We start from the raw sequence: 23,676 nt of genomic DNA on the forward strand, positions 1-23,676 counted from the left end.
TACTATCAAGGTATTGTTCCAAAAAGCAATGCATAGCCCTCAACCCCCCATCATGGGGTATAGACGTATAGAGGCTAGAAACATCTAGACAACACATTAGAGTTCCATCAGGAACTGCAGGAATGTCCATGAGCAGTTTAAGAAAGCTGGTTGTATCCTTCAAAAAGGATTTTCGTAGTGGTAGCAGAGGCTGAAGGACAAAATCCAATAATTGGGCCACAGACTGGTATAGAGAACCGTGTGCAGAAATAATTGGGCGTCCCGGTGGTTTCCTGGCATTTTTGTGCACCTTAGGTAAGGTGTACAGCACAGGAACCACCGCTTCCTGTGTTCAGCAGCGTGCGCCCGACGGCGGGGAAGGCGGGGATCTGTACGGCAGCAGGTATTTATGTTGTATGTTTTGTATTTTCAAATTGCTGTAGGATTGTGTGCTCTGAAGAAGGGGGTCAAACCCCGAAAGCTTAGCCTTTCCAATACAATTTACTTCAGCTGAAACGTGTCTCCGGAGTGCCATTTATTACTGGACATTGTGTATCATCTTTTTCATTTGGGCACCGGGGCCAGCTGTGATTATCAACCAGAGTGCCGGCTGCATTGGACTTTATGTATGTGGCCACTGCTTTACAACAGTGACTAGTTGCATGGCACCTACCTATAATGCTCATGGACATTCCTGCAGTTCCTGATGGAACTCTAATGTGTTGTCTAGATGTTTCTAGCCTCTATACGTCTATACCCCATGATGGGGGGTTGAGGGCTATGCATTGCTTTTTGGAACAATACCTTGATAGTAAATTGTTTAATCACACTTTATTTTTAAAGCTGTTGGGTCTGACTCTGGAGCGCAATTTCTTTCTTTTTGATGGTAGTTACTACCTGCAGCTGCGAGGGTGTGCAATGGGGTCTGCCGTGGCACCCTCGTATGCTAATATTTTTATGTTTTTTCAAGAGGATGAAATGTTCCTGAGTCGGCCCCAGATCAGCCAGTCCCTGCTCCTGTACACCCATTACATTGATGATATTTTCATCTTGTGGACGGGTGGACAGGAGCAGTTTGACAATCTGATGACCGAGGTGAACGCACGGGATTCCACCATTAAATTTACTTATTCCTGCAGTACTAGTGCAGCGCAATTTCTAGATGTAGCTGTTTCCATCGTCGATAATAAAATATGCACTGATGTTTATCATAAAGACGTGGAAAGAAACACCTTCTTGATGGCCTCAAGCCACCATCCTCCAGCCCTGAAGCGGGGTCTTCCCCGTTCTCAGATGATGAGAGTGGCTCGTCTCATTAGTGACCCCACTAAGGTGTCAGATCGGCTAGACCATCTGACAGAGAAATTCATACAAAGGGGATATGATAGAGAGTCATTGGAGGTGCAGAAGAAGCAGGTTTTGGCCATACCCTGTGCTAATTTACTTCAATCCAACACTCGCCAAAATAGCAGTGTTTTACCCTGGACCAGCACATATACGGTGGCTAGTCCTTCCATCCATTATGCCACTAAGGCTTTGTGGCCTATTGTTAAGTGATCCTGATCTCCCAGTTTTTAGAACAGTTCGTCCGCTGGCAGCCTTTAAACGGGGACGCAATTTGCGTGATCGTCTAGTTAAAAGTGACATCACAGGGATGAACATCCCAAGAGCCCCTAATACATACATTAAACCACCAGGCTGCTACAGCTGTTTCAATTGCACTACGTGCAAACATATGGTTGTGTGCAAAAATTTTAAACACCCACATTCAAACAAAATGTATGAGATTCGATCTGTCTTGACTTGTAGATCTGACCACGTTGTTTATGTGATAGTATGCCCTGTGGGTATTACTATGTTGGCCAGACCACCCAGGCATTCCGCGTCCGTATGGGCCTCCACAGGTCGGCCATCGATTTGGCCCTATCGGGTAGAACGGTGGAGCAACCTGTGGCGCGCCACTTTAAGGCCGCGGGTCATACATTGGGTTCTCTGAAATATTTTATGATTGATACAGTTAGTGAGTCCGCCCGAGGTGGTGATAGGGCTAAACGGTTATTGGTCACTGAATCCAGATGGATCTTCCGATTGAATACCATTCATCCATTTGGATTGAATGACAAGATCAATTGGAATGCTGTCACTTAATGTTTTTCATGCACTGTATATGCATTCATGTTTTTTATTCATGTTTTGTGTCAGTTTTTTATGTCTCACACATGTTTTTCTGTTATTGTGATGATTTATATTGTTTACCTAACGTTTATTCTCCTCCTTCTCTCGCAGGGCTGCAGGCGCTGTCTGCAGTAGCGATCTTACTGAACATGGCCGCCGTGGAACGCAAGCTGCAGGCGTTGCCTAGCAACTTGCCTGCTCCTTGGGACCGGAAGGACGCTGTTCAGCGGTGCTTCCTGTGTTCAGCAGCGTGCGCCCGACGGCGGGGATCTGTACGGCAGCAGGTATTTATGTTGTATGTTTTGTATTTTCAAATTGCTGTAGGATTGTGTGCTCTGAAGAAGGGGGTCAAACCCCGAAAGCTTAGCCTTTCCAATACAATTTACTTCAGCTGAAACGTGTCTCCGGAGTGCCATTTATTGCTGGACATTGTGTATCATCTTTTTCATTTGGGCACCGGGGCCAGCTGTGATTATCAACCAGAGTGCCGGCTGCATTGGACTTTATGTATGTGGCCACTGCTTTACAACAGTGACTAGTTGCATGGCACCTACCTATAATTAATCTGCTGTTTACCTGCATACAGCACTACTTCTCTGCTGCACTCTGCTGGAGTATCCTCTATCATCATGGACCCAGCAGGAGCATTGTCATCCCAGGATGTACCGGGATGTCTGAACATATCTGTCCCCATTGGGGATAAGTTTACATATACAGCTGCTGAAATCAGTGATATTTTATTTGATGAAGATCCTGCTCTGGCTCAAGCTGACCAGAGTATTGATGAATTACAGCATCACCTATTCAAGCTCCGACGGCGTGAGATTGATTTCCATTTACATGGATCCTCACTATCGGACTACTATCGTGCCAACAAGATCCCTAGGGGCTTCCGCATCCGAAACACCCCCACAATCGGACGCCATAACCCAGAATTTGTGCGTAAGTGGGTCGGGATCCTTAACAGAGCATCAATGGACCTTATGGTTCTGGTGGTGGAGGAATCCGGACGGGAATTGCAGATTGCTAAGTCCAAAATTGTTAAATTTCAAGACGAGCATAAAGAAATACTTAATAGCGCAACAAATGCTGGTGTATTGCTCAAACTGGAGCAGCAGTGTGAGGCTTATCGGAGAGACCTTCTTAAATTTAAAAGAAATAAGCGACACACGGTCGACATGGACTATGATGAGAATAAGGTGTATGGGTGGCTGACTGGGGAACACCCAGATAGACGCCCTGATCCAGGATATCGACGCCGCAAACCGTGGCAACAGAAACAGGGTAGAAATCGCAGTCGCCAGAATTATTCAAATATGACAAGCGATAGTGATTTCGCGGTTTCAGAGTCCGATGACCTGAATGAAAATCAGCAGGCCCCTTTAGGCCAAGCCACCTCTACTGTGGGGCAGCGCAGAAGAGGCCGGCCACCCGTAGGGGCGGACAGAACCGCCGAAATAAGGCACAATCCCCCTCGCCTAGTGCAGGGGAAGAAACCCTGATATTCAATTTGTCCGATCGCACCTTGTCCCCGACTGAAACATCGGTGCTTAAGAAGGGACTTTCCTTTGTGCCTACGAATTCTTTTGATTCATTTGATTGGCGCTGTGACCAGCACAGACTGATGCGGAAGCTGCGACTTAAAGAATTTTTTCAGTCTAAACCATCGCAATCATCCAGTGGCTTTTTTGACCAGTTTCTATCTATGAACTCTAGGTCTAAATTTGACCCTATATCAAATAATCTATCGATCAAAACCTTTTGTCGCCTACTGGATGACTCGGTAAATCGGTTCATGGCAGCTCCTGGCAAAGTGAAAAAGAATTTATCCCTGATTGAAGCTGTAGCCCTTAAGCAATTGGGCAGTTACCAAGACATCACGATTAGGCCCGCCGACAAGGGCGGGGCCATCGTGATCCAAAATCTACAGGATTATCGCAGTGAGATTTATCAGCAGCTCTCGGATGGTGCAGTTTACTGCAAACTACCAGGCAACCCTACTACAAGATATCAAAAAGAACTCTCTTTAATTTTGACTACTGCTGTGAATGAGGGTGTGCTACCTGCCAAGGTCCGTGACCGGATTACAGTGGCGGCCCCGGTGGTTCCTGTGCTGTACACCTTACCTAAGGTGCACAAAAATGCCAGGAAACCACCGGGACGCCCAATTATTTCTGCACGCGGTTCTCTATACCAGTCTGTGGCCCAATTATTGGATTTTGTCCTTCAGCCTCTGCTACCACTACGAAAATCCTTTTTGAAGGATACAACCAGCTTTCTTAAACTGCTCATGGACATTCCTGCAGTTCCTGATGGAACTCTAATGTGTTGTCTAGATGTTTCTAGCCTCTATACGTCTATACCCCATGATGGGGGGTTGAGGGCTATGCATTGCTTTTTGGAACAATACCTTGATAGTAAATTGTTTAATCACACTTTATTTTTAAAGCTGTTGGGTCTGACTCTGGAGCGCAATTTCTTTCTTTTTGATGGTAGTTACTACCTGCAGCTGCGAAGGTGTGCAATGGGGTCTGCCGTGGCACCCTCGTATGCTAATATTTTTATGTTTTTTCAAGAGGATGAAATGTTCCTGAGTCGGCCCCAGATCAGCCAGTCCCTGCTCCTGTACACCCATTACATTGATGATATTTTCATCTTGTGGACGGGTGGACAGGAGCAGTTTGACAATCTGATGACCGAGGTGAACGCACGGGATTCCACCATTAAATTTACTTATTCCTGCAGTACTAGTGCAGCGCAATTTCTAGATGTAGCCGTTTCCATCGTCGATAATAAAATATGCACTGATGTTTATCATAAAGACGTGGAAAGAAACACCTTCTTGATGGCCTCAAGCCACCATCCTCCAGCCCTGAAGCGGGGTCTTCCCCGTTCTCAGATGATGAGTGGCTCGTCTCATTAGTGACCCCACTAAGGTGTCAGATCGGCTAGACCATCTGACAGAGAAATTCATACAAAGGGGATATGATAGAGAGTCATTGGAGGTGCAGAAGAAGCAGGTTTTGGCCATACCCCGTGCTAATTTACTTCAATCCAACACTCGCCAAAATAGCAGTGTTTTACCCTGGACCAGCACATATACGGTGGCTAGTCCTTCCATCCATTATGCCACTAAGGCTTTGTGGCCTATTGTTAAAAGTGATCCTGATCTCCCAGTTTTTAGAACAGTTCGTCCGCTGGCAGCCTTTAAACGGGGACGCAATTTGCGTGATCGTCTAGTTAATAGTGACATCACGGGGATGAACATCCCAAGAGCCCCTAATACATACATTAAACCACCAGGCTGCTACAGCTGTTTCAATTGCACTACGTGCAAACATATGGTTGTGTGCAAAAATTTTAAACACCCACATTCAAACAAAATGTATGAGATTCGATCTGTCTTGACTTGTAGATCTGACCACGTTGTTTATGTGATAGTATGCCCCTGTGGGTATTACTATGTTGGCCAGACCACCCAGGCATTCCGCGTCCGTATGGGCCTCCACAGGTCGGCCATCGATTTGGCCCTATCGGATAGAACGGTGGAGCAACCTGTGGCGCGCCACTTTAAGGCCGCGGGTCATACATTGGGTTCTCTGAAATATTTTATGATTGATACAGTTAGTGAGTCCGCCCGAGGTGGTGATAGGGCTAAACGGTTATTGGTCACTGAATCCAGATGGATCTTCCGATTGAATACCATTCATCCATTTGGATTGAATGACAAGATCAATTGGAATGCTGTCACTTAATGTTTTTCATGCACTGTATATGCATTCATGTTTTGTGTCAGTTTTTTATGTCTCACATATGTTTGTCTGTTATTGTGACGATTTATATTGTTTACCTAACGTTTATTCTCCTCCTTCTCTCGCAGGGCTGCAGGCGCTGTCTGCAGTAGCGATCTTACTGAACATGGCCGCCGTGGAACGCAAGCTGCAGGCGTTGCCTAGCAACTTGCCTGCTCCTTGGGACCGGAAGGACGCTGTTCAGCGGTGCTTCCTGTGTTCAGCAGCGTTCTCCTTCAGGGAGAAAATGCTCTGTTCCTGGACTCCTGGTAATGTCCATTACCAGGAGTCCAGGAACAGAGCATTTTCTCCCTGAAGGAAAGGGGCAGGTATAACAGAGGTGGAGTCCTTGTCCCTACCTACCTGATGCAAGCAAGCGTCTACGAGTGTAACCGCTCCTACTGCTCAGTGTGTAAGACCACTGTATATGCTGTTGTCCAGCGGTTGTTGAACCGCCTGTTGCGGTACGTTATAACCGCCTGTTTTTATGCAAGGCTAAAATAGCTTTTTACAAAATAAATGTCTTTGATATACTGCACTATGGAGCGCTCTAATTTATTTTTATAGAAATCCTACACCTGTGAATTCAGGTGATTTGGAGCTGCCGGGCTAATTGAAAAAACCCAGAGTGCTTACTGAAATTGACTGAGACGGAGTATCTCCCGTTGTGTGTGCACAAGTCACACTATTTCCATTGGTCTCTAAGGTTTTGTCTTTGCGGACTTATATTTTCTTTGTGTATATATATATATATATATATATATATATATATATAAATATACATATATATATAAGATTTGCAGATTTTTCTTTTTTTTTCCATTTGTCACTATCCTTGATGTTGTTTGAGCTATAATATTAATAAAGGTGTTTTTTAAATTGTGTGATTTTTATTCGGCAAAATTGAATAATGCACACTTGTACAGCTTATATGCGTTACAGTAACAGATATATGCAACATGCAAGAAATAGCAAAGAAACTAGGCTTAATAAACATAAGTCAACAAGCAGTGTCGATGTTTGAGCCTCTTCTTCTTTCTGCGCCGTCGGTGCACACATGACTAGGCAATGTTTCTGTACAAGTTGTGCAGATGCATTGACACTTTATTTAATTTTCTCCCTTTAAACTTAACCCTTAACCCCTAATGTAAAGTAACACCCACCCACCCAACTGACTAGGAAAGAACCAAAACAAAAGAGAATGCAAGATACAATTAGAAGCAATAAGGGTACATAACTACTAATTGGTTACTAGTTTTAAGATGCAGGTAGATGGAAGGCACAACCCACTCTGGCCAGGGGGAAGGGAGGATGGGTCAGCGGTGGAGCCGCATGCAGTTGGAGTCAGTGTGCGGCTGGATCCTGCTGGGGATCAGTGGACAGGGCAAATCTAGAGGAGGTCCATCTACTCAATTTAGCTACATAGGGAGCAAGAGAGCCTCTAGATCTGTAGGTGAATCTCTCATGTCCCACAACCTCGTTGACCAGGGCCCTCCAGTTGTATATATTCGGGTATGAGACGTCAAACCATTTTCTGGCAATGAGGACCTTGGCCAAGGCGGTCAGGCATAGAACGTATTTATACACTGGTGGCGAGAAGGTCTCCTCAAGACCAAGAGCGAATATACAATATTTGGGATCCATGGGGGGGAGGGATGGTTCGGTGACAGTTATGTCGGTCCAGACTGCTTCCCAGAAGGCCAGCACCGGCGGGCAAAAGCACAGCATGTGCCAGAAGTCAAGTATCGTCAGATCTAAGTCCCGCTTGGAACATAGATGCCGGAGAGCGATAGGCCCTATGCAGCACATAGAATGAAATTTGTTGGTATTTCAAGCATGGGGTTGCGTATCTGACCGACTCAAGGATCTCAGTCCATTGCTCCCCTTCCAGCGTACCAATGTTGAGCTCCCATTTGGCCCTAAGGGGATCTATTAGCATCTACCTGACTAATAATGCTTTTATAAATGGTGGAGACCTTTTTTGTAGTGGCCAGATTTTGAAGAAGGGTCTTAATTGGGGAGTCGGAGGTAGGAGGGGGAGAGCTAGTGATCTGAGCCTGAGCTGCATTTCTTAGTTGCAAGTAGCGATAGAAGGATCTATTTGATAAGTTAAATTCCCCAGAGAGTTGTTGGATTGATTTAATAGTCCCTTCTAAAAATGAGACCCGCCTTCAACCAGAAGCCATCGGAGGAAAGTTGTTTAAACTCAAAGTATGTCCTATTGTGCCATAAAGGGGTCTCCCCATCCACACCACCCCAGCTGCAAATTTTATGAGCTTGCCGCCAGACAAGTAGCGCCTGTCTGAAGAGAGGGTAGGTGGTAGGTGCGAAAGGAAAGGACAGAAGGAATTGAAGGGGAGGGAGACGGGACCCCACACACTCAGCATAGGAGCACTCAAAGGTGGTACCCGACCTACCCAGTAACCAATCTGAGAGATGCATTAGCTGGGCAGCTAGGTAGTAGGCTCGAAATTCCGGAAGTCCCAGTCCGCCATCAGCCCTGGATTTAGTAAGTGTCTTCAAGGCAACTCTAGGTGGTCTATTCGCTCAAATGAAGGACGAGAGAAGGGTATTAATGTTTGTGAAGATATATTTTGGTATATATATATAGGGGAGTGTTGTAGCAGGTATAGGTATTTGGGGAGTATCGTCATTTTAATAAGATTGATTCGGCCCATAACAATTAGGGGGAGTTTTTTCCATTGGTGTATTCTATTCTTCAATTCTGTAGTGACTACATCGATGTTGAGGGATATGAACTCAGACACCTTGGGGGTGATCCAGACTCCTAGGTATTTAAACTTAAGGACCCACTGAAGGGGGGAGGAGGACAACCCATCCGGAATCTTACCCGATAAAGGTAGTATACTCGACTTCCCCCAGTTTATAAGCAAGCCCGAAAAGGCTCCAAAGGACTCCATTATCTGTAGCATTGCTGCCAGGGAAACCTCAGCATCATTGAGAAAGAGGAGTGTGTCATCTGCGTCGAGGGCAAAAATATCCTCCCGGCTACCCAAGGGGATACCTCGAACCACCGGGGAGTCGCGGAGCATAATGGCTAAGTGTTCAATGGCAAGGGCAAAGAGGGCAGGTGACAGTGAACATCCTTGTCTGGTGCCCCTGCCAAGCGCGAATGCTGAGGTTACAAATCCATTCACCGAAATACAGGCCATAGGGGAGGAGTATAGTGAATGGACCCAGGTGATAAAGTTGGGGCCGAAGGCGAAGCGACGCAAAACCAACCACAGGTAGCCCCATTCAACTGAGTCGAAGGCCTTGGCGGCATCAAGCGACACCACCACTACCCCCGGCCCAGTGTCCAGCCCCCCCTGCAAATGGCAGAACAGTCTCGTAAGATTCCGAGTGATAGAGCGGCCCGGCATGAAGCCAGATTGATCCTCATGGATAACTGAGGTGACCACTGCGTTAAGCCTAGTAGCTAGGATTTTGGCAAGTATTTTCACGTCAGTCGAGAGGAGTGATATGGGACGGTAAGAGTCTGGGAGAGCAGGATCCTTCCCAGGCTTAGGGATTACCACGATAATTGCCTCCGCCATGGATGGGGGGAGAGCAACACCCTCTTTAAGGTCAGCGTATAGCTGCAGGAGATAGGGTACAAAGTAGTCTTTATGCTTTTTATATACCTCTATCGGGATGCCATCACTACCAGGGGCTTTTTTATTTGAGAAGGAGGCAATAGCAGATTCAATCTCCGAGGGCGTTATAGCTGCCTCCAAAAGGTCAACAGACTGTTGAGACAGGTGAGGTATATTGACTCGTGAAAGGTACTGCTCCAGTTGATAATTTGTATATGTCGACCGGGATGAATATAGCGAAGAGTAGAATGCCTGAAAAATGTGGGCAATCTCAGGTGTGGTGTAGTATTCAGCTCCCTGTGAGTCGCATATTTTTTAATGGAGCTGGAAGATCTTTCATCCCGGGCGAGATACGCTATATAACTGCCTCCCACATCTGATTGGGAGTACCTAGCGTGTGCTGAGAAAAGGACTTTACGCTTGGACTTATCCAGTAGGTGGTCAGTCCACAATTTACGTGCCACATCCCATCTTAATTTTTCCTCCAAGAGGCCAGATTTCAAGTATACACCCTCACCCTGGGAGCATAGGTTTTCTAATTTAGCCTCCTCCTCCCTACCCACTTTTTAAATATTAGCTATTCTTTTTAGAAGGGAGCCCCGAATAACTGTTTTAGACGTCTCGTGTCTGGTAACAGGGTTAGTGCATGAAGCATTATCTATGTGGAAATCTGACCACTCCCCAAGAAGCGCATCCCCGTCAGCCATTAGAGTTAGCCAGAAGGGATTGAGCTTCCAGGTGCTTGCGCCTCTAGAGGGCATCAGGTCTAATGTAATAACCACAGGGGAGTGATCCGATATTCCTCTCTAAAGATATTCCGCTAATATAGTTTTGAGTATCAAGTCTGGGGAGACCAGTGCAAGGTCTACCCTAGAGAAGGATTGATGACCTGCCGAGAAGCAGGAAAATTGCCTCTCACTTGGATTTCTGTCTCCAGGCATCAGCTAGGCCCAGTTTGTTTATAAGTTTGGCGAACGGAGTGGGTGAGGGAGGTGGGGGAGGGCTAAGGTTATCAGCACCCGTCCATCTATCAAGAGACTTATCCAGGATATTATTGAAGTCCCCTATACAAACAACAGGGGCAGACAGGAAAGAAGCAAGGAACATCACGGCCTTCCTAAGGATGTCATTGTTGTAGGGGGAGGTATGTAGATGGCTAGTATATTTATTATGATGTGGTTAACGCTTGCTCTAAGAAAGACATACCGGCCATATTGGTCAATTTGATGATGGGTAAGGTGGAAGTTAATGGTTTTTTTAATCAATATTGTTACCCCTCTAGCATTATTGGAGAAGGTGGAGTGAAACATATGTCCCACCCAGGTTTTTTTAAGCGACAATGTCTTAGTGCCAAACAGATGCATCTCTGAGAGACACGCTATGTCAGCACCGTGTCTCTTGATCTTGGAAAGGACGAGGGAGCGCTTAACCCGGTCATTGAGACCCCGTACATTCCAGCCGAGTATGCGGAGCCCCGCTACACCCCGCGAGTGAGACATAGCAAGATAAGGGCATGAGGAAGCAGGGACAAGAGATGGCCTCCCGTGAGACCAAGGGAGGAGAGACAGGTCAACAGTAAGTTAAGAAGAATGTGGAGAGATGAGAGCGCAAATTTCAAACAGACCCTGCCCATCCCCGCAACAGTCATCCTACAGTAAGTGTGGTAAAAGCAGATTTGCGCCTCCACCGCCTGGGGTCGTAGTCATAGTAGTCAGTACCAGAACACCTTACTAGCATATACATTAGTACCCATTGCCGTGTTGTCACATTCAAGAAAAAGAAACATAATAAAAACATCAAAAAGAAAATCCCCAACTCCCTAACCCTCCCGGCATATCTATAGAACATTAGATACACTTTGGATCCCGATGAACAGCTAAAACTAAAATCACCCAACCAGTAGGTTAACTGTGTTAACTGAGGGGTATAGAGACCAGTGGTCACCTATAGAATAAACTATTTCCTTGCATTGATCTCCTGTAAGGGGAATGTATCCTGCAATGCCTAGAGATTATAGTAGAGAGAGGATAATGTTACCTGGACCTTATACATAAAAAATAAGCATTGACATTAAGAAATGTAATAGCAGAGTCAAATGGCCCACTTAGCATAGATTAGAACCGTTATGCTCACAGAATGAATGTCAGTTCGGTCTCTGTGGTCTGCGGTCCAGCCATTGCTCAGCTTCTTGATGAGAATTGAAGAAGTGGGTGTTGCCATCCGACAACTCGCAGGCGTGCCGGGAAGAGCATAGAATATTGAACTTGGCGGTCTCGGAGCTTCCTCTTGACCTGTAGAAACTGGGCACGTGTTTTCTGGACGTCTGCTGCAAAGTCCGGGTATGCCGCCACTACCTGGTTATCAAATTTAAAGGGGCCTCGTTCACGAGTCAGCCGTAGCACCGCATCTCTGTCTTTGTAGTGCAGGAAGCGGGCGATGAACGTGCGTGGGGGAGCACCCGGTGGCGGAGCCCCGGTGGGTATACGATGAGCCCTCTCCACTGTGAAGTGCCAACTGAAGTCGTCATTTGTGAATATCTCCAGAAGCCATCTCTCAAGGAATTTCTCAGGGGAGAAGCCCTGCGCCCTCTCGGGGAGGCCGACAAACCGCACATTGTTGCGGCGTAGGCGCCCCTCCATAATCGATAGTCTGGATTTGACCGCCGACATCTGTGAGGGGAGATCAGCAACCGCAGATTTAAGAGGATTAGTTGCATCTTCCAGATCAGATATACAGTGTTCCGCCTCTCCGACCCTCTCTCTCACTTTTTGCATATCATGGCGGATGAGAGAAATATCGGATTGGACCTGGCCAATTTTATCCATTACCCTTTGTTCAGATGCGTATATGGCCAATAGAATCTGTTGGGTGGATTGGGCGGGATTTGGGAGGGGAGTTGGAGGTCTGGGAGGACTGCGCTGAGGAAGAAGGTTGGGAGCCGCGGGCATACTTCTCCAGCCTGGTCGCAGCCGATGCGGCGCCAGATTTCACCATGGCTCGAGGTGGTGGGTGCAGCAGAGCGGGTGGTGAAGCGGGTGTTAAAGGCAGGGGGGAGAAATGGAAGGGAGTCGCCAGTCCAGCTCACACACCGGATGTTGAGTGCGGTGAAGGGCAGAGGTGTCAACGGCACTGCATAGCAGGCCCGCCCACCCAATGCCAGGTATAGCAGGGGGTACAGTCCCCAAAGCAATATCAAAGTGTCCCAAAGTCGCTGCAGCACTGACTTTCTACCAGGCGCTTGGTGAGATGGAGGTCAGAGTCACGGGAGCAATATCAGAGAGCCACAGTGGCCCTGTAGCACCGGCCCACCCACCTGTCGCCAGGTGTAGTGGAAGGAAGATGTATATGTAGTATCAGAGGGCCACTGCAGCACATGTGCAACCCCCAAGTGCCAAGTATAATGAGGAGGAGAGGCACAGAAGCAATATCAGAAACACACAGGGGCACAATAGTGCCTGCTCACCCACCAGGCGTCGAGTGTAATGAAGGGTAGAGTCAGAGAAGCAATATCAGGGAGTCAAGAGTCACTGAGTCACCTGCTCACTCATCAGGTGCTGGTGGGCAATGGAGGGCAAAGTCACACATACAGGGGGTAATATCAGAGCTCCATGTGCACTGCAGCACGTGCGGGGGTCGAGGGGAGCACAGTGGAGGAGTGATGAGCAGGATCTCTGCTCTGCTGCTCCGACCAAGGAGGGCTTATTGTGGCGTACAGTAGAGCTTATTGAGGCAGGCTTGTCTAAAGATGGCGCCACCCGTCTCCACTACAGGTTGGAATGGTACCAAGTGCTGGACCGGGCGCACCGGCCTGACTCACCCGACCACTTGGGGGGGGGGGGACCGCTGCCTCCCGATGGGTGTCGGGCTGGGAGGCGCTAGATCCCCGCATCCAGTCTGCCGCTCCAGGTTCTGAAAGCCGAGCGGGAAGACAGGGTCGAGGGCTCGCGTCAGAGCCGCGCGCCGGGTCAGTGATCTCCCGGCGGCTTGTAAGGTGAGCAGCGGAGGAGGAGTGCGGGCCGCCGCTATTCAGGAAGGGGGGAGAGCACCAGCAGGCACAATCCCCGGCCGCTCCGGTCACGAAGGTGGCGGGGTCCGCTCACGCCAGATCAGCAGGCTCCAGGTCCGAAATGCCCCGAGTCAGCTGCAGGACGATTCGGCTCCGCTGTAATTTCCCAAACAGCACCCCCACACTCCAACTGGGAAGCGTGAGGTGTTAGGGGGGTCCAGGTATTTCGGAGGTGCAGGTAAAAGGATTTTTAATAGGATTTGTGAGGAGCTCCGTGAGAGTGCTTCCTCTCACATGCTTGGCCAAGCCACGCCCTCATTAATAAAGGTGTTTGATTTTATTTACTATACAGTATATAAGTATCCTTTTATATTGGATCCAATAATTATTACATCAAGCTAATTGCAATCCCATCAACATCTAAGAAAGGAGCAACCATGGACACAGAAACTACACTATAAATCAACTACCGTATTTTTCGGACCATAAGACGCACCTGACCATAAGACGCACCTAGTTTTTAGAGGAGGAAAACAGTAAAAAAAATATTCTAAACCAAATATTGCAGGGAAGTGATCTGGGCAGCAGGGTCAGCCAGCGCAGGGAAGGGATCCGGGCAGCAGGGTCAGCGCTGGCAGGCAGCCTCTCTTCCCCCCAGGGGTGCGCTGGGCTGCTGGGGCAGACTGCTATGTGCCCCCCGGCCCACTCTGCCATCTAGTGTACAGGGCCAGTAGTTTTTGCAAAATGGTCCACCATACAGGTCAGGGAGGGCTACTTATTTCTACTCTCCCCCCACCCACCACAGATCAGATCTCTCTTATAGATCCGATCTGCAGCGCTGCGCTCTGGCTGAGTGACAGCTTAGCCGGCGCCTAGTATCAGTGCAGGGCAGCCTAGCCTGGCCCTGCTCCCGCCCAGGCATCCTCTCCCCTCCCAAAGAGGCATCATATATCGTAATTTCCCCCCTCCTACCTGGGCAAGGCAGGAAGCGATTCGGCTGGGCAGCAGGATCAGGTTGGCAGCGGGTCCCTGCAGTGTATGCTATACTAGTTCCCATCCGCTGCAGGGACCCCCGACGCTGATATCACATACACTGCAGGGACCCGCTGTTGTCCTGACCCTGCTGCCCAGCCAGATCACTTCCTGCCTTGCTCAGTGCGTACCCCGGTCTTTCACTCTGTCCCCGGCTGCTCCAGTGTTTGATCTGGAACATATTGGATCTTCTGTGCCTGTTAAGTATATAAGGAGGAGGTGGGGGAGCGGGGGAGTCACACGATGCCGGGCTCTGCTGCCGGCGCTCTGAGATGCTGGGCTCTACTGCCGGGCGTGCTCCATCTGCACTAGGTTAACCATCATATTCGCTCCATAAGACGCACACAGTTTTCTCCCCACTTTTTTGGGGAGAAAAAGTGCGCCTTATGGTCCGAAAAATACGGTATATATTTTTTGGTACACACAATGCACTTTACATATTGTGTTTAATGGTGTTTAGCAATAATACACTATTAGGCGCCCATTTTCTCTATTCTTAACCTCTCCAGAAACTACCTAACTGATCTACCAAGTTGGCTACCAGAGAATTAGGGTGCCGTTCCACAGACAAGGAGTCCATTGTCATCTACTAAGGAAGCCATTGAAAAATAATTTGCATACTGCACTATTCACATACTGGTGAATTACGCTCCCGAGTCCTAGATATCTTTTGGAATTATACATACTGTAAATATAACATATATAAACATACATATACACACACACTAGATATTGGATATGCTATAACTTGCCTTCTTGGCTTTGTCTGTCCCTGAGAATGTACTTATTTGGAATGGTTAAGTAGCAGCTTTGCAAACGTCTTCTCTCTCTGTTTGGACCCTCTGTTGGATCCAGCTGACAAGATGTTGGGTAGGATTCTGGGTCATACCAAACAGCCCTTAAAAAAGAATATACATTTAGTTATTCCATTCATTTTTTTTGTATTTAATATACACTATATGGACAAAATTATTTGAATGCCTGACCATTACACCAACAGGGACTGTAATGACATTGTATTAAAATACATATACTTTCTTATGGATTTAGTCCCCCTTTTTTCGTAACATTAACAGCTTCCATTCTTCTTGTACCGCTTTCCTTAAGATTGTGGAGTGCTTCTATGGGAATTGATGCCTATTCATTCTGTAAAGCATTTATGAGGTCAGATACTGCTGCTGGGCAAGAAGTCCTGGCTTGCAATGTCATGTTGGAACAAGAAAGGGCATTCCCCAAACTGTTGTCATGAAGCTAAAAGCTTACCTTTGTTAAAAATTTATTTGTATGCTAAAGCATTGAGTTTGCCCTTCAGTGGATATAATCGGTGTAAACCAAGCCCTGAAAATAAGTCCCATACCATTATCCCTTATCCACCAAACATCACAGTTGGCATAATGTAGTCACACAGGTAACATTCTCCCGGCATCAACCAATACCAGAATAGCCCATCTGATGGCTGAACAGAGAAGCATGATTCATCACTGTCACAGATCTGCTTAGTCAAGCTTACCTGTATGGTGATTCTGCTCTGTGTCTCAGTCTGACTCAGTCCTGTCTCCATTCATGCTGCCAGACAGTCTGTGCATTGCTGGTTCATTGATTGATTGCACCTGATTGAAATCCAGGCAGAAGCTGGAATCACCTGTAACCCTTTGCTCTCCTGTTCCATGTGGCTCACCTGTTTAGTTCAGACTGAAGTATTCTGGATTCCTGCCTCAGATTGCAGATTGCCCTCTGTCATTTCCTCCAATCAATACAAGGCAGGGGGGATAAATATCTTGCTCACAGAGGCAGAACTGACTTCAGCAACTTGTCTTCCTGCTGCATGTTCTGTGCAGTTCAAGCCTGCTTCCTGGAATCCCTGCGTGAGTCTTCAGCGTTCAGCTCCCAGAGGCTCTGCTTGTCCGGCTGGTCCAGCGCTCCCGGTCTGGTCCACAAATGGTCCAATTCCTGCTCCAGTTCCTGCTCATCTAGTTCCTGTGTTTATACTCGGTTTTCTTCAGTTATTTGTTATATGCCAAGTCCGCCATTTCAGTTCTGTTATCTCCGTCACCTGTTCCTGTGTCAACACCAAGTCGCTACCCTGTCCTGATACCAGTTTCCTGACCTGCCTGCTACAAGCTGCATCCAGCTATTGTGTGCTACGTCTCTGCTGTAATCTTCCAGTAATCCTGTCATTCAGCTGTATCCTGATCCCAGCCATCCAATCTGCAATCATTCAACCATCCAATCTTTAGTCATCCAGCCATCCAATCTTCAGTCATCCAGCCATCCAATCTTCAGTCATCCAATTGTCCAATCTTCAGTCATCCAATTGTCCAATCTTCAGTCATCCAATTGTCCAATCTTCAGTCATCCAATTGTCCAATCTTCAGTCATCCAATTGTCCAATCTTCAGTCATCCAATTGTCCAATCTTCAGTCATCCAATCATCCAATCTTCAGTCAGCCAATTGTCCAATTTTCAGGTATCCTTTTCTCTAAACTCAAATCCTGAACATTGCCTTATCCTCCCAGAACTACCGGCACATATCTTGTTTATTTTGAACGGACTGCCATCTTGTTTATTTTTGCAAAGGACTGCTATCTTTTGTTACTTGTTATTTATCAGAGACTTGCATCTAGTTATTATTTGTCCAATCAAGAAGTATTGATCCTGGTTACATTATCTGTTATATGAGTTCCTTCAATAAACCTGTTTGTGTTAACCCATCTCCGGCTGGTCACGCCTCTCTTCCTGAGATCCGCACCACTCCATCAATCCACCATCTGACCACTCCAGTCACGACTGATTCCACACACCCATTTCGTGACAGTTTGCTGAAGTCACATGGACTTGGTCAGTGATCAGAGTGTGAGAAGTGTGGGTTGTCTAGATCACAGTACCAGCATGGAGAGACAGATTGATCTTCAGTTCTTACTCACAAAGTTCTGGCAAGACTTATCTGGTTGTTCTTGCAAGCTGCAGCAATCCTTGCCGGCTAATGAATCCTCACGTGTCACATCTGCAGCCGCATGTCATTTGGCCTCTTCACCTCTACCCCCTGACTACCTGGCTACTCCAAAGGAGGACGATGAGGCTTCTGCGGACAGTGGGTCTGTCATAAGTCCGTTACTTTGCCATCTGCAATCTGGTTCTGCTTGGACCTTTAAAGAGCCAGAATCAGAGACATTAAAGGTTTTACACCAGTTACTGAATCAACTACAGGAATTACCATCTAAAATTTTTTCTGTAGTCTCCGCCATATTGGACAGTTCTTTGGTACCCCTTTCCAGTGGAACTGTGTGCAAAGGAACTTCCACTACACTTCCAAGTACTCCTGAGAAGTCCTCTCATAAGCCTTGTAAGGACATACCACAAAGCAGACCACGAGCCCAGCTGTCTGAGGAGGAACGTCAGCGGCGCAGACAGCTAGATCTGTGCTTCTATTGTGGTGGTTCAGACCATTTCATAGAAGATTGTTCTCTCCGTCTGCCCAGAAATGGGGAGATTCCTCCCGTTACAGCTCAGAAAGAAACCCGAGTTAATACTTGGGGCCCTAGAACAAAGATCATCTTGGCCAAACACGGTTTTACTGCTGTCCACAGAGCTCCTGGGAAGGTTCCTGTATCCATTACTGGAGGTGGAGTCTCAGGATTTTCTGCCCAGAAGCATGTGTCTGTCTCATCAACCTCAGGAGGGTTGTCCAATACCGCAGCCCCAGCAGAGGTATCTTGTGCTAAAGATTCAGAACGAGTATCCCATCTCCAGCCCCAAAAGGGGGTTCAGCCTTTTCAGCCCCAGAGGGGAGTTCAGCCTCTCCAGTCTCAAGAAGGGGTCTGCTGTATCCAGCCCCAGAAGGGGGTCCAGAGTCTCCAGCCCCAGGAGGGGGCTCTCAGTCTCCAGCCCCAGGAGGGGGCTCTCAGTCTCCAGCCCCAGGAGAGGGCTCTCAGTCTCCAGCCCCAGGAGGGGGCTCTCAGTCTCCAGCCCCAGGAGGGGGCTCTCAGTCTCCAGCCCCAGGAGGGGGCTCTCAGTCTCCAGCCCCAGGAGGGGGCTCTCAGTCTCCAGCCCCAGGAGGGGGCTCTCAGTCTCCAGCCCCAGGAGGGGGCTCTCAGTCTCCAGCCCCAGGAGGGGGCTCTCAGTCTCCAGCCCCAGGAGGGGGCTCTCAGTCTCCAGCCCCAGGAGGGGGCTCTCAGTCTCCAGCCCCAGGAGGGGGCTCTCAGTCTCCAGCCCCAGGAGGGGGCTCTCAGTCTCCAGCCCCAGGAGGGGGCTCTCAGTCTCCAGCCCCAGGAGGGGGCTCTCAGTCTCCAGCCCCAGGAGGGGGCTCTCAGTCTCCAGCCCCAGGAGGGGGCTCTCAGTCTCCAGCCCCAGGAGGGGGCTCTCAGTCTCCAGCCCCAGGAGGGGGCTCTCAGTCTCCAGCCCCAGGAGGGGGCTCTCAGTCTCCAGCCCCAGGAGGGGGCTCTCAGTCTCCTGCCCCAAGAGGGGGCTCTCAGTCTCCTGCCCCAAGAGGGGGCTCTCAGTCTCCTGCCCCAAGAGGGGGCTCTCAGTCTCCTGCCCCAAGAGGGGGCTCTCAGTCTCCTGCCCCAAGAGGGGGCTCTCAGTCTCCTGCCCCAAGAGGGGGCTCTCAGTCTCCTGCCCCAAGAGGGGGCTCTCAGTCTCCTGCCCCAAGAGGGGGCTCTCAGTCTCCTGCCCCAAGAGGGGGCTCTCAGTCTCCTGCCCCAAGAGGGGGCTCACAGTCTCCTGCCCCAAGAGGGGGCTCACAGTCTCCTGCCCCAAGAGGGGGCTCACAGTCTCCTGCCCCAAGAGGGGGCTCACAGTCTCCTGCCCCAAGAGGGGGCTCACAGTCTCCTGCCCCAAGAGGGGGCTCACAGTCTCCTGCCCCAAGAGGGGGCTCACAGTCTCCTGCCCCAAGAGGGGGCTCACAGTCTCCTGCCCCAAGAGGGGGCTCAAAGTCTCCTGCCCCAAGAGGGGGCTCAAAGTCTCCTGCCCCAAGAGGGGGCTCAAAGTCTCCTGCCCCAAGAGGGGGCTCAAAGTCTCCTGCCCCAAGAGGGGGCTCAAAGTCTCCTGCCCCAAGAGGGGGCTCAAAGTCTCCTGCCCCAAGAGGGGGCTCAAAGTCTCCTGCCCCAAGAGGGGGCTCAAAGTCTCCTGCCCCAAGAGGGGGTTCAAAGTCTCCTGCCCCAAGAGGGGGTTCAAAGTCTCCTGCCCCAAGAGGGGTTCAAAGTCTCCTGCCCCAAGAGGGGGTTCAAAGTCTCCTGCCCCAAGAGGGGGTTCAAAGTCTCCAGTCCCAGAAGAGGGCTTTCTGTGTCCAGCCCAAAATGGGATTTCAAGTGTCCAGTCCCAAGTAGGGGTGAATCCAGGTGTCCAGTCCCAGAAGGGGGATATTCCAGGTGTCGAGCTCCAAGAGGGGGTTCAAAGTCTCCTGCCCCAAGAGGGGGTTCAAAGTCTCCTGCCCCAAGAGGGGGTTCAAAGTCTCCTGCCCCAAGAGGGGGTTCAAAGTCTCCTGCCCCAAGAGGGGGTTCAAAGTCTCCTGCCCCAAGAGGGGGTTCAAAGTCTCCTGCCCCAAGAGGGGGTTCAAAGTCTCCTGCCCCAAGAGGGAGTTCAAAGTCTCCAGTCCCAGAAGAGGGCTTTCTGTGTCCAGCCCAAAATGGGATTTCAAGTGTCCAGTCCCAAGTAGGGGTGAATCCAGGTGTCCAGTCCCAGAAGGGGGATATTCCAGGTGTCGAGCTCCAAGAGGGGGAAATTCCAAGTGTCCAGTCCCAGGAGGGGGTCCTGTATACCAGAGACCCTGGAGGAGAGTCGGACACTTCTGCCCTGGCCTCCGGGCCTGAGGACACCTCTGCCCTGACCTCCGGGCCTGAGGACACCTCTGCCCTGGCCTCCGGGCCTGAGGACACCTCTGCCCTGGCCTCCGGGCCTGAGGACACTTCTGCCCTGGCCTCCGGGCCTGAGGACACTTCTGCCCTGGCCTCCGGGCCTGAGGACACTTCTGCCCTGGCCTCCGGGCCTGAGGACACTTCTGCCCTGGCCTCCGGGCCTGAGGACACTTCTGCCCTGGCCTCCGGGCCTGAGGACACTTCTGCCCTGGCCTCCGGGCCTGAGGACACTTCTGCCCTGGCCTCCGGGCCTGAGGACACACCTGCCCTGGCCTCCGGGCCTGAGGACACACCTGCCCTGGCCTCCGGGCCTGAGGTTGTTCCAGTTATTCCAGTGCAGACTGCCTTGCCCGAGGCATCCGAGGGGTCTGCCATGCACAAAACACTCAATGTGCCCGCCGTGTCTGAGGCTTCCGTGGTTCCAGTTTTTCCTAAAAAGTCCAAGATTCTTGATCAGCTGAAGCCTTCCAAAGCCCCAATTCCATCAAAACCATTTCAAGATTCAAGCAGAGAATATTCGCCCATCTATTTTGATGGGGATCTTGTCCATTATGAAGCCCTGGTGAACCAATATTTGTCTATATTGGAAACCGAACCTTCATCTGGTCTCACGCTAGCCAACATCGTCAGTTACCTGTTTTTGTCATTTAAAGGAGAAGCTTTGGAGTGGGCTTGTCCGCTTTATGAATCTAACGACTCCAGACTTCGAGATCTGACATCCTTCTCCAAGGCCGTAGTGGAAAGGTTCGGTTCAAAGACTCCCTGTAAGAATTCCTCCACCACTACAGTTAAAAGTCATCCGGTGGCCAAAACCAACCATTCTTTGCCATCCATCCAAGATTGTGCGCCATCTCAACAATGCCTTAGAACCTCCAAGGTTTCAAAAAATTGTCTATTGATGCCCAAATCTATGGACGTTAGAATTGGGTACACATCCATGTCCACCCATTGTGTTGGTTCCTCTGGACTCTCCAATTCTCCAGGATCATCTTCTGAAAAGCAATCTGCCCCGTCAATACCCACCATATGTATTGGATCTTCCGCTTCATGCTACCTCAGTGGTCCTTCAGGGAGTTTCAATTCAACTGAGAGGTCTTCAATCCTGACCTTAGACCAAGACTCAAATTCAGAGTATGATTCTGATGCCACTCCCTTCCTGGGAGGTCCTGTGCTCTCTGGTGCCTGTTTTACAGAACCTAAAGCTTCACCTTCCTCAAAAAAATCAAAGCATTCATCTAAGAAAAAGAAGAAGCATCGTCGTTAACCTTGAGCTCCCTTCCAAAGAAGGTTCTGGCATAGGTGTCCGGAGTCCACCCTGAAGGAGGGGGTAATGTCACAGATCTGCTTAGTCAAGCTTACCTGTATGGTGATTCTGCTCTGTGTCTCAGTCTGACTCAGTCCTGTCTCCATTCATGCTGCCAGACAGTCTGTGCATTGCTGGTTCATTGATTGATTGCACCTGATTGAAATCCAGGCAGAAGCTGGAATTACCTGTAACCCTTTGCTCTCCTGTTCCATGTGGCTCACCTGTTTAGTTCAGACTGAAGTATTCTGGATTCCTGCCTCAGATTGCAGATTGCCCTCTGTCATTTCCTCCAATCAATACAAGGCAGGGGGGATAAATATCTTGCTCACAGAGGCAGAACTGACTTCAGCAACTTGTCTTCCTGCTGCATGTTCTGTGCAGTTCAAGCCTGCTTCCTGGAATCCCTGCGTGAGTCTTCAGCGTTCAGCTCCCAGAGGCTCTGCTTGTCCGGCTGGTCCAGCGCTCCCGGTCTGGTCCACAAATGGTCCAATTCCTGCTCCAGTTCCTGCTCATCTAGTTCCTGTGTTTATACTCGGTTTTCTTCAGTTATTTGTTATATGCCAAGTCCGCCATTTCAGTTCTGTTATCTCCGTCACCTGTTCCTGTGTCAACACCAAGTCGCTACCCTATCCTGATACCAGTTTCCTGACCTGCCTGCTACAAGCTGCATCCAGCTATTGTGTGCTACGTCTCTGCTGTAATCTTCCAGTAATCCTGTCATTCAGCTGTATCCTGATCCCAGCCATCCAATCTGCAATCATTCAACCATCCAATCTTTAGTCATCCAGCCATCCAATCTTCAGTCATCCAGCCGTCCAATCTTCAGTCATCCAATTGTCCAATCTTCAGTCATCCAATTGTCCAATCTTCAGTCATCCAATTGTCCAATCTTCAGTCATCCAATTGTCCAATCTTCAGTCATCCAATTGTCCAATCTTCAGTCATCCAATCGTCCAATCGTCCAATCTTCAGTCAGCCAATTGTCCAATTTTCAGGTATCCTTTTCTCTAAACTCAAATCCTGAACATTGCCTTATCCTCCCAGAACTACCGGCACATATCTTGTTTATTTTGAACGGACTGCCATCTTGTTTATTTTTGCAAAGGACTGCTATCTTTTGTTACTTGTTATTTATCAGAGACTTGCATCTAGTTATTATTTGTCCAATCAAGAAGTATTGATCCTGGTTACATTATCTGTTATATGAGTTCCTTCAATAAACCTGTTTGTGTTAACCCATCTCCGGCTGGTCACGCCTCTCTTCCTGAGATCCGCACCACTCCATCAATCCACCATCTGACCACTCCAGTCACGACTGATTCCACACACCCATTTCGTGACAATCACTACACAGAACATGCTTCTACTGCTCCACAGTCGAGTGTCAGTGTGCTTTACACCCCTCTATCCCAAAATAGATATTGGACTTGGTGATATGAGGCTTGCATGCAGCTGCTTATCTCATTCAGGGGTAGATGTATGAAGCAGTGATAAGGGGGAGAAGTGAGCAAAAGGAGAAGTGGCCCAGGGCAAGCAATCAGCTGCTCTGTAGAATTTTATATTATGCAAATTACAGATGTTACTTCAGTGCCAGAGGAGTCTGGCTCAATACTTCGCCCCTATCACTGCTTCATACATCTACCCCTCAGGTGGTAGATGGGGAGGAAGACGTAATAAAGGGAATGAGTCACATTGATATATATGCATATTCAATTGTACCTGAATGTATCGCAGAAATGCAAATGGAAGGATTTGTGCTGCAATTTACAAATCCAAATCCAACTCCAAGTAAGTTTGAGTAATATGCTTTGGGCGTCATTTATTTATTTATTTTGAAGGGGGGGGGGGGGGTAAAGAATGATTAGAACCTATTTAAGCCAAAAACTGGAGCTCCATACTATAATTACTATTAAAGCAGAGATAAGATGGCTGTATTTAG

The 23,676-nt window shown here is 48.8% G+C and overlaps 1 protein-coding gene across 1 annotated transcript in view; it reads right to left on the reverse strand.

The window, feature by feature from the left end:
* LYST (lysosomal trafficking regulator) overlaps positions 1–23,676 on the reverse strand; it is a 574,932-nt gene that overhangs the window by 190,717 nt on the left and 360,539 nt on the right. The window contains exon 34 of the mRNA XM_083176391.1: positions 15,332–15,477. Coding sequence (XP_083032517.1) covers positions 15,332–15,477 — 146 coding nt within the window. The remainder of the gene's footprint in view (positions 1–15,331; positions 15,478–23,676) is intronic.

This window comes from Crinia signifera, chromosome 3 (genome assembly GCF_055691185.1).
Source record: "Crinia signifera chromosome 3, ASM5569118v1, whole genome shotgun sequence".
Lineage (NCBI taxonomy): Eukaryota > Metazoa > Chordata > Amphibia > Anura > Myobatrachidae > Crinia > Crinia signifera.